At 41.2% G+C, this 11,965-nt stretch overlaps 2 protein-coding genes across 3 annotated transcripts; both read left to right on the top strand.

Moving 5' to 3' along the window:
* Nucleotides 1-1,650: 1,650 nt before the first annotated feature.
* On the top strand, nucleotides 1,651-4,489 carry LOC131432223 (uncharacterized). Its single transcript, XM_058598364.1, has 4 exons — nucleotides 1,651-2,343; nucleotides 2,422-2,571; nucleotides 2,659-4,150; nucleotides 4,211-4,489. Exons 1-4 carry the CDS (start codon nucleotides 1,660-1,662, stop codon nucleotides 4,438-4,440), a joined length of 2,556 nt encoding a protein of 851 aa, XP_058454347.1. The 5' UTR covers nucleotides 1,651-1,659; the 3' UTR covers nucleotides 4,441-4,489.
* Nucleotides 4,490-7,815: 3,326 nt separating this feature from the next.
* On the top strand, nucleotides 7,816-11,111 carry LOC131430350 (uncharacterized). Of its 2 annotated transcripts, none has more exons than XM_058595253.1 (3): nucleotides 7,816-8,929; nucleotides 8,995-9,417; nucleotides 9,469-11,111. In XM_058595253.1, exons 1-3 carry the CDS (start codon nucleotides 8,117-8,119, stop codon nucleotides 9,679-9,681), a joined length of 1,449 nt encoding a protein of 482 aa, XP_058451236.1. In that variant the 5' UTR covers nucleotides 7,816-8,116; the 3' UTR covers nucleotides 9,682-11,111. The 2 variants fall into 2 exon arrangements, with proteins under 2 accessions (XP_058451236.1, XP_058451237.1); XM_058595254.1 differs by having other exon boundaries at nucleotides 9,476-9,616.
* Nucleotides 11,112-11,965: the final 854 nt, after the last annotated feature.

Here is an 11,965-nt window from a genome sequence, read left to right as displayed (position 1 = left end):
ACGTGAAAAAGATGCAATTGCATTTGCCTCGGTTAATAACGGGGTGCACAGTATTGATCATGACAATGTTAAATATAAAATCCCTGTGTACATGGTGGACAATGCCATAGAAGTACGCGTGCATGACCTTCCCCCGCAGACCAGCGAGGGGTATGTTCGGGAATGTATGTCGCAGTACGGTGAAGTTCTTTCCATCGAAAGGGAAGTATGGCGGAATTTTTTTCCGGGTATCCGGAATGGCGTGCGAGTAGTACGTATGCAACTACGTAAAGCAATTCCATCTTACATCATTTGTGATCAAGACGGGATACATCCGTGTAAAACGCTGATTACGTATGAAAATCAACTGGTTACATGTCAGTTTTGTGAACAACCTGCACACTACGGCAAACCTTGCACTGAAACTGCAAAAAGGACATCTTTAAACAAAAATAAGGACAACCGCCCAACAACGGAAACTAGTGAGCGCAGTACTCCTGTTGTACCATCAAACCCACCAACAACTGCAATTAATGCACAACAAGGCGCGTCTACAGCAACTAACAACCATCCCAAGAATGCGAATTACAAGGAAAACGAAGAAAAAACGGAAACCAACAACGATACCACCGATGCGGCAATGGAGGACGAGACGAGCCACGAACAAAGTGCCCCTCACTCATCGCAAGATAAAAATGGAAGCTCCTCTCCCCCTAGAAAAAGGGTGACAACGAGATCCAACGGTAAAAAAATTATTTTATCTAATAAAAACATGGCTCATTCGGCCACGTAAAGCTTGTACGCAAATTGGCCTGAATAAAAAAAATTTTATAAAAAAAAAAAAAAAAATTACTGATTCATGTTTCATCTTGCTGTCTCGTGTCTGAGACAATGGATAGCATTCGAAAAGCAGAAGAAGCGACTGTACGATTCTAGGAAAATCAACAGAAATGGTTGTTCAATCAATATTTTTTTCACCGTGTTCAAAATGAGCGCATAAAAGTCTACAAAAGCTGCTTCATGCAAATCGATTCCGGATTTGTCTAGTCCTCCGGTATGTGCTCAACTGTTAGCGTGATATATTCAACAACTTTTGAATTGTTTGTTTTTGAAATCTTGATTTCTGTTGTGGTTGTTGTACCAAGCTTTCGTGCTTTTAATATTTTAGACAATGACTAGAGATGCCCGTACTCGATTAACAACAAAAATCATAATCCGAACCCGAAAGTTAAAAGTTCAACCAGAACTTGGACCGAGACCGTTGGATTTGTTTTCGGGTTGGGTTTCAGTTAATTGAAATTTTGACTATAAACGATAGACTGTATTTTACTTCTGCAAAATCCGAATTTCTACAGGCAAATGCTTAAACCCGAACCCTACCCGTACCCGATTGAAAATTTCGAATAGTCCGTCCCTAATCTGACAGAAATGCTTCTTCGTGAGCTTGAACCTGTCGGGTGCGGGTCGACTTTCAGATTCAAATACCCAAAACCATCGTTAGATCTGTACCACTGGAGCGCAATGCCAAAAATTTCAAACCATTCGTGAGTTCATCACTGGATGGCGGCACGCATGTAGATTAGAGTCTAATCACTTGGCTAGTATCAAAATTTGATTTTATGTCTTATAGGAGGTATACGGCCGCACGACACATCAGTCAATAATAATACGCCAACCAAGATGGCACGAGCCTCCGCTGATAGACCTCCGTGGATGACAAAGGAATATTTTGAAGACGTGGTGGCCACCAAATTTGGACTGAGTGCAGATAAGTTCAACATATCAGATCTTATCGTTCAAGCTGCCACCGAGGCAGGTGATAATTTCATTTCAAAGCTCTATCGCGTAACGGTTGAAGTTAGGTTTGAGGATGGAAAAACGCAAACATTACCACTGATTGTCAAAGCACTCGGCAATTTTGGTATGGCCGAGGAGATGATTCAGATGATGAACGTATTTCCTAAGGAGATTGAGGTTTACTCGAAACTAATCCCTGGCTTTGAGCAGCTGTACGCTGCCAAGGGCATCCAGGTGACATTTGGACCAAAATGCTGGAAACACAGCAACGAACCAACCGATATATTGGTGATGGAGGATTTGAATGAAAAACAATTTAAAATGGTTAACCGCCGGGAGCAATTGGATCAAACCCATACGAAAGTATTCTTGAAAAAGTTGGCCCAATTTCATGCGGGTTCCGCAATGTATTATGAACTGAACGGAAAATACAGTGACAAATTCAAGGAAGGAATGTACTCGGAACGATCCGAACCAATGTTTGCAGAGCATTCCAAAACGCAGATGGAAACCGTAACCAAAGTTGTTCGCACATGGCCAAATGGTGACTTTTATGCTGATTTGATGGTGTGTGTGTTGGGGAATGAGATGATTGCTAAAAATTGCTGTTTTCTAACTGCGCGTCTTCGTGTCAATCTTCCATAGGTGGATGGCGGTGTTTCGATGTTCCGTGAGCTGCTCAATGTAACTCGACCCTCGGCCAACGGATTCAATGTGCTGAATCACGGTGACACATGGTGCAACAATATGATGTTCCGATATAATGCTGATAACTCTATCGACGAATTGATACTAGTAGGTAGATCATGATGTGATTAGATTGTATTTTAGTACTAACATGACAAACACATTTTATTTTTATTTATTTTTTTGCTTCTGTAGATAGACTTCCAGATGGGACTCTGGTCATCACCGGTAATCGACCTGCTGTATTTTATTTTTTCTTCTGTCAGAGGAGAAGACCGATTCCTCCATTTAGATGGTATGATTTCGTTCTACCATCAGCACTTGATTGAAAATCTTGAACTGCTTGGTTATTCTAAACGAGTTCCGACACTGAAAGAACTGCACCTGGAATTCAACGATCGCATCATTTATGGCTACGCCACTAGTATGGGACTGTTGCCAATCTGTCTGATGGAGAAAAATGAAAATGCTTCCATCGATACGCTGTTGTCAGCGGGTGAGGCCGGTCAGATGTTTCGGGAAAAAATGTACGGAAACCCGGCCTTCGTCAAACAGATGAAGGACATTTTGCCTTACATGCTCGATCACGGAGCGTTCGATGTGCGACACTGTGGTTATCAATCTCCCAGTGGCATAGTTAGTGATTTCCTGACTCTGCCAGGATGGTTGCGCAAGGAGTTCTTCGGTGAAGTTGTTGAGAAGAAACTTCAGCTACAGCGAGATCAATTCAGTATTCGTCAAGTGTCGGTTGAAATTGCTACCCAGAAAGGCGACAACTACGGATCGGTCATGTATCGAGCCAAACTGGAAGTAGATAACAAAGTAATGTCATCAGTAGACACATTTTCTGTTGTTGTGAAAACTCGTCCTACTGGTTTGGCTGACGATTTCTGCCAACAACTGAATCCGTTCGATAAAGAAATTGAAATGTACACCCGAATTATTCCAGCCTTTGAGGAATTGTACGAAAAGAAGGGGCTAAGTGTTGAGCTGGGACCTCGTTGTCTGAAAGTTTGCAAATCTATTCCCAATGACATAATCGTGATGGAAGACCTTCGCAGTATCAACTATAGAGTAGCAAATCGACTGGACGGGCTCGACTCAAATCAAGTGGAGTCTATTCTTGAACTTCTAGCAAAGTTTCATGCCGCATCAGCTGTCTATGCAGAGCAGCATGGTGGTTACTCCAACTTATTCAATGAGGGGTTGTTTAGTAGGGGAAATCTTCCCGTGATGGAATTTATGTTCACTCCAGCCTACGATGCATGCATTGAAACTCTTAAAGCGCACTCGTTTGCAAAGGATTGCATAAATGATCTTCAAAAGCTACGACCGGTTGCATTTAGCCGAACTTTGGATTGCCTTGCAGTTGACCACACTGGATTCAATGTTCTGAACCATGGAGACTTTTGGGCCAATAATATTATGTTCCAGTATGAAAATCAGCACATCTTGAAGCAGAGTAGATTAATAGACTTTCAAGTCTGTTTCTTCGGATCACCGGTACTTGATTTAAACTATTTCCTGTTTTCATCAGTCAAGCCCGATATCAAGCTATCGAAACTGAATTATTTCATCCGTTACTACCACGAAAAACTCATTGACAACTTGGTGTTGCTTGACTATGGAAAATGGCTCCCTACATTGAAGCAACTGCAATTCGATTTTTACGACAGACTTGTCTACGGTACGTGGCCTACGTTTGGTACTGTTATACAATTGCTAAAAGTGCAACCTTTAATTTCAGGTGCATCAACAATTTTTGGCGTTATGGCCCTATGTTTTATGGATTCTTCCGATGAACCAAGTTTTGAGGTTTTGCACCAAAACGATGAAGCTGGTAGACAATTCCGGAAACGCATGTATGGTAATGATCGCTACATTAAGGCGATGGAGAGCCTGTTACCGTTTTTAGCGAAAAAGGGGGTGTTCAAGCCGGAGGCAGAAATATGTAGTTTTGCACGAAAACAGTCGTAATTTTTTTCTGTTGTGTTTCTAATAAAATGTTGTTGTTCCGGTTTGATGATACAGGCTGTTGAATTCTTTGAGTTTGAAAGTTTGACGTTCATCGTAAATGCCGGGTACATTCAATTTAGAGTTAATTCGAAATTTTTTAATACGGTGAATCGTCAGCAATGCCTTCAATTCTCCACTGGAATAATATTCGTAATTTCGATGAGGACATATTCAAGGTTACACTAAACAGCCAAAGCTACCAAAAAATTACAATTACTGAAAATGTCCAACAACAAGCTCCGCGTGAACTTTCTCGCTGCATAGAAGCTAATCAATTTATTCTGGAAGCTGCTTAGGCTATGGATCGTCTATTTCGACTCTGAAAAGAAAACCTTCTAATTTCAGATATTTAGCAAAAACATTTTTTTGTGCTATTTCTTATACTTTCAGTCAAATGACCCAAAAAAAAGTTTCAGTATATTCCCTCTCAGCAAGCAATTCTATTTTGATGGTCGTTGAGCGTTTGTTGAGCGATTGTTGAGCGACACACTGCACGAAATATTCGTTCAGTTTGCTGGATCGGTTTGTTGTTGTTTTTTCTCTTGCAAAAATAGTGTCAAAATTATTTGTTACCTTCATATAGAAAGAAAATTTGTTGTTATTCTATGTGAAGGTGAAGAATTGTACAGGACTGTTACTTACCTTACCTAACAGCTATAGTCCTGGGGTGTCCTTTGCTGTATCAAGCATACGTCTCCACATAACTCGGTCCATGGCTGCTCGTCGCCAGCCACTCAAGGCACGGATGCTTCTGAGATCTCCCTCCAATTCGTGATTCGTACGCCGTCTTCACGTTCCGTCTTCCATCTGCACTCCGCCATAGATGGTAATCAGTACCTTGCTTTCGAAAACACTGAGGGCGCGTTGGTCCTCTGCCAGCATAGTCCAGGTCCCGTGGCCATAGAGAACAACCGGTCTAATAGGCGTTTTGTAAAGACTGTCCCAGAAAGTATGAACGCAACCAAAAACCGCTGCCATTTCGCAATGGTACAGAATCTGTCAATTTTTATGGCTGCGTCCTGTTGTTTACACTCTTCTCTAACCACTTGTGTAGTTGTTTATTCGTTTTCATTAGTTTGTTTCGAAATGGGTGGACTTTCAGCAGAACAACGTTGAAAAATTGTGTACAAATGGTGCACAGAACGCGGACTGTCACTGAGAAAGATAGCAAAAATGGAAGGAGTAAGTGAAAAAGTCGTGCGAAATGCAATTAGGAAGTTCGGTGAGGATAACACCTTTGAGGATAAACCGAAAACGGGTCGATAAAAAGGTCATACTAACCCTCAGTTGGATAAACGTATACTGAAGGCGTTCGAGCAAAAGAAGGAGGTTTCAGTTCGAGATGTGGCCAAAAAAGTGGGCACTTTGAAGTCAAGTGTTCTTCGTGCTAAAGAACGTTTGAATCTTCGAACCTATAAGAAGCAGAAACAACCAAAACGTAGTCCGAAACAAGAAGCATCGATCAGGCCGATGGTTCGAAAGCTGTACAATACGATTCTTGCTGGAAATTTGAACTGCATAATCATGGACGACGAAACCTACATGAAACTCGATTACAAATCCATGCCGGGACCACAATATTATACGGTGTGAGTAGGGCAAGTGTTAAACCAGTCCGAGACATCGATTGAAGTCGAAAAATTTGGTAAGAAAGTTATGGTCTGGCAAGCGATTTGTAGCTGCGGTAAGATTTCGAAACCCTTCATCACCACTGCTTCAATGAACAGCGAAATATACATCAAGTAATGTTTACAAAAAACGACTTCTACCCATGATTCGAAGCCACAAGGATCCTGTTGTCTTCTGGCCAGATCTTGCTTCTTGCCACTACTCGAAATCAACGGTAGAATGGTATACTACCAAAAATGTCATTTTCGTCCCAAAAGACATGAATCCACCAAATTGCTCACAACTTCGATCAATTGAGGAATTTTGGACATTAACGAAGGCACATCTTAGGAAACATGTCTCGGCAGCCGAAACCATTCAACAGTTCGAAAAAGATTGGAAAAAAGTGTCAAAACTTGTCGCCAAGAAGTCTGTACGGAATTTAATGAGGAACGTGAAGAAGGTGCACCAGCTAGTCTACGATGGCTAAGTAGCAAATGATGCGAATAATATTCTGTTGTCTAATATTATCAGTATATCGAACAAAATTTGAATATCTAACATAATATTCTACTGTTTAATTTAAATGAAATTTCGAATATATCTGTATATTGTTTTAGCTGTAACTTCTTTATTTTTCAAAAGGCACGGATGGGATAGCCATCAATCTGTAGGTTTTAATAAGAGCTTTGAAATAAAAATTTTCAAACAAAATTGAAACCATGATTTTTTTTGGTTTATTTTGAAATTATTGAGAAAAAAAATCAAATTTTTTTAGTGTATATTTTTTCAGATTCCCTACAACTTCTTCCTGGACGTCATTTTTGTACGATTAACGGTTTCCGAATTACAACGAGAAGAACTTGATCATTTGCATGCACCCGTAAACTGTATTAGCTGTAACTTCTTCATTTTTCAAAAGGAACGGATGGGATAGCCATCAATCTGTAGGTTCTAACAACAGCTTTAAGATAAAAATTATCAAAAAAAATTAAAACCCTGATATATTTTTTTATTTAACTTTTTCGGATTATTTTGTAATTATCGAGAAAAAAATCAAAATTGATTTTTCAGTGTATTTTTTTTAGAGTGCCCAATCGATCCCTACAACTTCTTTCTGAACGCTATTTTTGTACAATTAACGGTTTCCGGAGTTACAACGATTTGAAAAAGGTAATTTTTGTGAAATGCAAAAATACATACGCTCTTTTTAAAAATCAGTCTTGAGTCGGATCGGTTCATAACTTATGGTTTGCCATACTGAAGCCTTGTGCAAAGTTTCATCCAAATCGGAGAGGGTCGATTCTGATTTTGTCACTTTTTCGTCTACTCATTCCTGGAATTGCTCAGTAGTGATAGTTCAAATGCTTTGCACATGATGCTAGCGTGCAAACTATTTTCAGTGTAGTCTTTCGGTGATTGACAGACTTGCTGTTATTATCGTTTAACATGGCCCACTTGGATCCAACTGGAATGAACAAAAAAGAATTACGGCAACAACCATTCAGATGAAGACTGATCTTGCTTTTCTAAGTCATGGTCGATCCACAATCTAACATCAAACTAAGCATCCCAATCGATTTCGAGATTTTATTTTATTTGTTCTATTCGCTGTATCACTGAGAACCACCAACTCGCACCCTCAAACCCGTCTTCCCAATTCAATCAACAAACAACCACCGTTTAATTTCATCACATTCAGCAATCAGTATTCAACCGACGCTGCGCCAACTGATGCTAGTTGAGCTTGAAACCATCCAATCTCCCAGTAGGTACAGACGGGCTTCAAAACTCTCGTATATAAAGTATGTGTAGCAACTGCAATCGCATTCAGTTTTTGAACAAACAGCGAGTCCCGTTTTTTACTCGGTGCTAGTCAAATATTGTTCTAATTCAGGTGCCCATCCGTGCACTATCAGTGTGTTTGCATTCGTTGACTAGATCGGATATCATCGATAAAGTGCAGCCGATTGCGAAGACATTGTTTCGCTGAATTTGCTGGAAAACGTGTCGAAAAAAAAATAGCAAAATGGCACCGGAGGAAATTGCTGATCTGCTTCCTGTGGCCGCTAGCCAACGGTTGCTACTGGAATTGATAAGAGCTGAGCTGAAAACGGACGATCACACACTGGAAATCACGGCCGGTTCCCAGAAAGGTGACAACTACAGTTGTTTGATCTACCGAGCCCAGGCCACTTGCAGGCGATCAGGTAAACAGGTCAACATTATAGCAAAACTTCCGCCACAAAATGAAGCACGCCGAAATCAGTTCTTCGTACGTCCCTGCTTCGAACGGGAGATCAGCGTTTACGAAGAGATTTTTCCCATGATGAGGGAATTTTATCGTTCGAAAGGGTTAAACCGGGAAGATTCGTTCCATCAGGTTCCGCACTGCCTGAAAAGTAGTTTCGTTGACCGTGAGGAAGCTATTTTTATGCGGGATTTGAAAGCTGTCGGATTTCAAATGGTCGATCGTCACCGGGACATGAGTTTGGAGCATTATCAGCTGATGTTGAAGGCTTTGGCTCGTCTGCATGCGACTTCGTTTGCTCTGAAGGATCAGCAGCCGGCGAGGTTCGAGCGATTCAGAAGTATGAAGGAAATTTTGGCTATCCCGGAGGCTCATGCAGTGATGGGACCGTGGTACTCTCAGATGGCCGCCAGAACCATGGAACTTTTGGATGAACAGAAGGAACCTGAAGTTTATCAGAAAACCAAAAAGGTATTGACTCTTTCGTGGCCGGAATTGGCACGCGATTTACTCAACGGCCAGAATGCCGAACCGTACGCGGTTATTGCACATGGCGATTGTTGGCATAATAATCTACTTTACAGATATGAGGTACGGATTATGAATCACTAAATGTCTCGAATAGTTGCTCAACATGTTTTCTGTTTTCGTTTTAGGATGGTAACGCAGTTGACATCCGCCTGTTGGACTGGCAATGCTGTCGATATGCCTCACCGGTTGTGGATCTAATGTACTTTATATTCATTGCTTCCAGTAAAACCTTCCGAGACCGACACTACGACCAGTTGTTGGACTTCTACCATCGCACCCTGACGGATTTTATGCGACGGCTTGGATCCGATCCGGAGCGTCTATTTCCTCGGAAGGCATTCGACCAGCAGCTGCTCCGTTTCGGTCGCATTGGCCTGATTATGGCCACCATAGGGCTCCCAATCATAAACACCAAGAACGAAGATGTGCCCGATTTGGAAAAATGGGCTGAACAAGTTGAGACCGGATTCGATGTAAGCAAAAGCTTCGGTTCTGGTGGCATGGAGGCAATCTACCGACAAAACATGACGGACTGCTGTCGGGACATGGTACGATTGGGATACATTTAAACAGTAATTTTGGTATCTTAATAAATTTAGGTTCCAGCATTAAAAAAACTCACCTTCAATTCCGCTATGATGGCATTAATCTGCGGGTTATTCATCAAAGTTTTTGCCCCCTGGGTAAACCGAATCGTGAGCAGTGTCTCGCTCATATCCTCCGGCAGGGGACTGACACAGGCCAGCAGGGTTAGGTACGAATTTAAATTTAACGAATCCTGCAGTACCGAACTTAGAATACTGTCCCGGTAGGGAACCACCTTGCTACCGATGGACAACGCCTGCAGAACCTTTCCAATGCTCAGCAAACCCTGATTGATGTGAACACCCTTCGGCCAGCGCAATACCCTGGTGTCCGGTTCGGCGGCCAAATCGATCAGATGCAGTACCGACACTATCCGGGCATCGTCGTGTACCACCGAAGCATGAATGCTAAAAAAGGCACGCGATCTCGAGCTCAGCTAATCAAAATATCCTGTGCCTGATCGGCCCGGTTAACTGAACGCTTCGTTCCACCGTTAAACTTACACCCACGTAAATCCACCGGTTCCGTCGAATTCTCCGACAGCAAATCATAAATCTCAGTTGATTTTTCAGAAGGCCGTAAGAGCAAATGACAGTTTCTCTTTGTTTACTTTCTCTTTTATTAATTATCAAGCGGTTTACATGTTTATCATTAACCTCTTTGCATAGAATGATGCCCGAATCTTTCGTCTATCAAACAGAACTGTGAAACCTAAGAAATTTTTTTTAATAACATCACAATAATCGAAAGAGAGAGTGAACAAAGAGAAACTGTCACTTGCCCACACGGCCTTCTGAAAAATCAACTGAGAAATCTTCTCATTATAAATCTCCTCAAACGACACCTCGATCTCGTAGTCCTCCTTGTCGCGGGATTCCCTCAGCAAATCGAACATCTGATCCAGGGCACGCGTTATCATACCTCGGTTAATGTCATGTGGTCCACTCTAAACGTAGGCCAGCGCCGTACAAAAGAAATCATTGATCATTTTTACTACCAGCGGCCGAATCGGGGCATCGTACACCAGCGCCTGCGACGCGTCCGGTCGGAATACGAAATCGAACACAAACGGCCTTTCTTTTTTTCTCCATAAATACGTTTATTTCATAGGCAATATACATAAGTTTTTCTTCGCTGTGGCATCCACAATACATAGTACTTTAAACCTAATACATTTCGAATATCATATTAGTATTTTTTTTTTTTTTTCATAAATACGTTTATTTCATAGGCAATATACATAAGTTTTTCTTCGCCGTGGCATCCACAATACACAGTAGTTTAAACCTAATACATTTCGAATATCATATTAGTATGTTGGTACTCATTAGTTAATCTAAACACTGTTTTTATCAAGCGAGTTGCTATTTTAATTACATTAAATAAAATACATTTATTTTGTACATGATCTTATAACTATTTCAGGATTGTTTGTATCAGTTCACCACTTATATTCAATATCCTATAGTTGGCTATTGGTTGAACTCATGGAAGAGAAAACAGTTTAACATAAAATAAAATTTAAATTGGAACTCCAATGGATTTAATGAAATGATAAAGAAGTTTCATGTATGGAAGGTCACGACAAGCAAGAATGTCGCGAACTGGGACATTGGATAGTCTACCTTGGGTACGCAAGGAATTTATTAGTTGAGATCTGACATCACGAAACTCCACGCATGTCCAAACAACATGGTCAATATCGCGGTAACCTTCGCCGCATGCACAATGATTAGTCTCGGAAAGTCCAATTCGAAGGAGATGTGCATCTAACGTGTAGTGATTGGACATGAGTCTGGACATCACACGAATGAAATCTCTACTCACATCCAGTCCCCTGAACCATGCCTTTGTCGATATTTTAGGAATAATTGAGTGCATCCACCGACCCAGATCATCTTTATCCCAAGAAGCTTGCCAGCTGGCAAGTGTTCTTTGGCGAGACGCGCTATAGAATTCGTTGAAAGCAATCGGTCTCTCATAAATTTCACCCTCAATAGCACCACGTTTGGCTAAAATATCGGCTCTTTCATTGCCTGGAATGGAGCAATGAGCCGGAACCCAAACTATTGTGATTAGATAATTATTATTCAATATGTCATTCAGACACTGTTTTATTTTACCCAAGAAAAACGGTTCATTTTTGCCAGCAGCGTTTGAGCGAATGGCTTCAATTGCACTCAGACTATCTGTGAAGAGGAAATAATGGTTTGGAGATAATGTGACGATTACATTCAAGCTATAATGAACTGCTGCTAACTCTGCTATATAAACAGATGCAGGTTCTTGAAGCTTGAATGAGGCCGAAACATTATTGTTGAACATACCAAACCCTGTCGCTTCTTCCATTCGCGATCCGTCCGTGTAAAACATTTTCTCAGAGTTAATATGCCTGAACTTACTTGAAAATATTTTTGGGATTTCCATAGAGCGTAGGTGGTCCGGGATTCCACGCACTTCGCGCTGCATGGATGTGTCGAAAAATAAAGTTGAGTCAGGTACATTTAGGAG

The sequence above is a fragment of the Malaya genurostris genome, chromosome 2 (assembly GCF_030247185.1).
Source record: "Malaya genurostris strain Urasoe2022 chromosome 2, Malgen_1.1, whole genome shotgun sequence".
In the NCBI taxonomy this organism is placed as follows: Eukaryota; Metazoa; Arthropoda; class Insecta; order Diptera; family Culicidae; genus Malaya; species Malaya genurostris.
The sequence above is the reverse complement of the archived record's forward strand: the minus strand, read 5'-3'. Positions and strand labels throughout refer to the sequence as shown.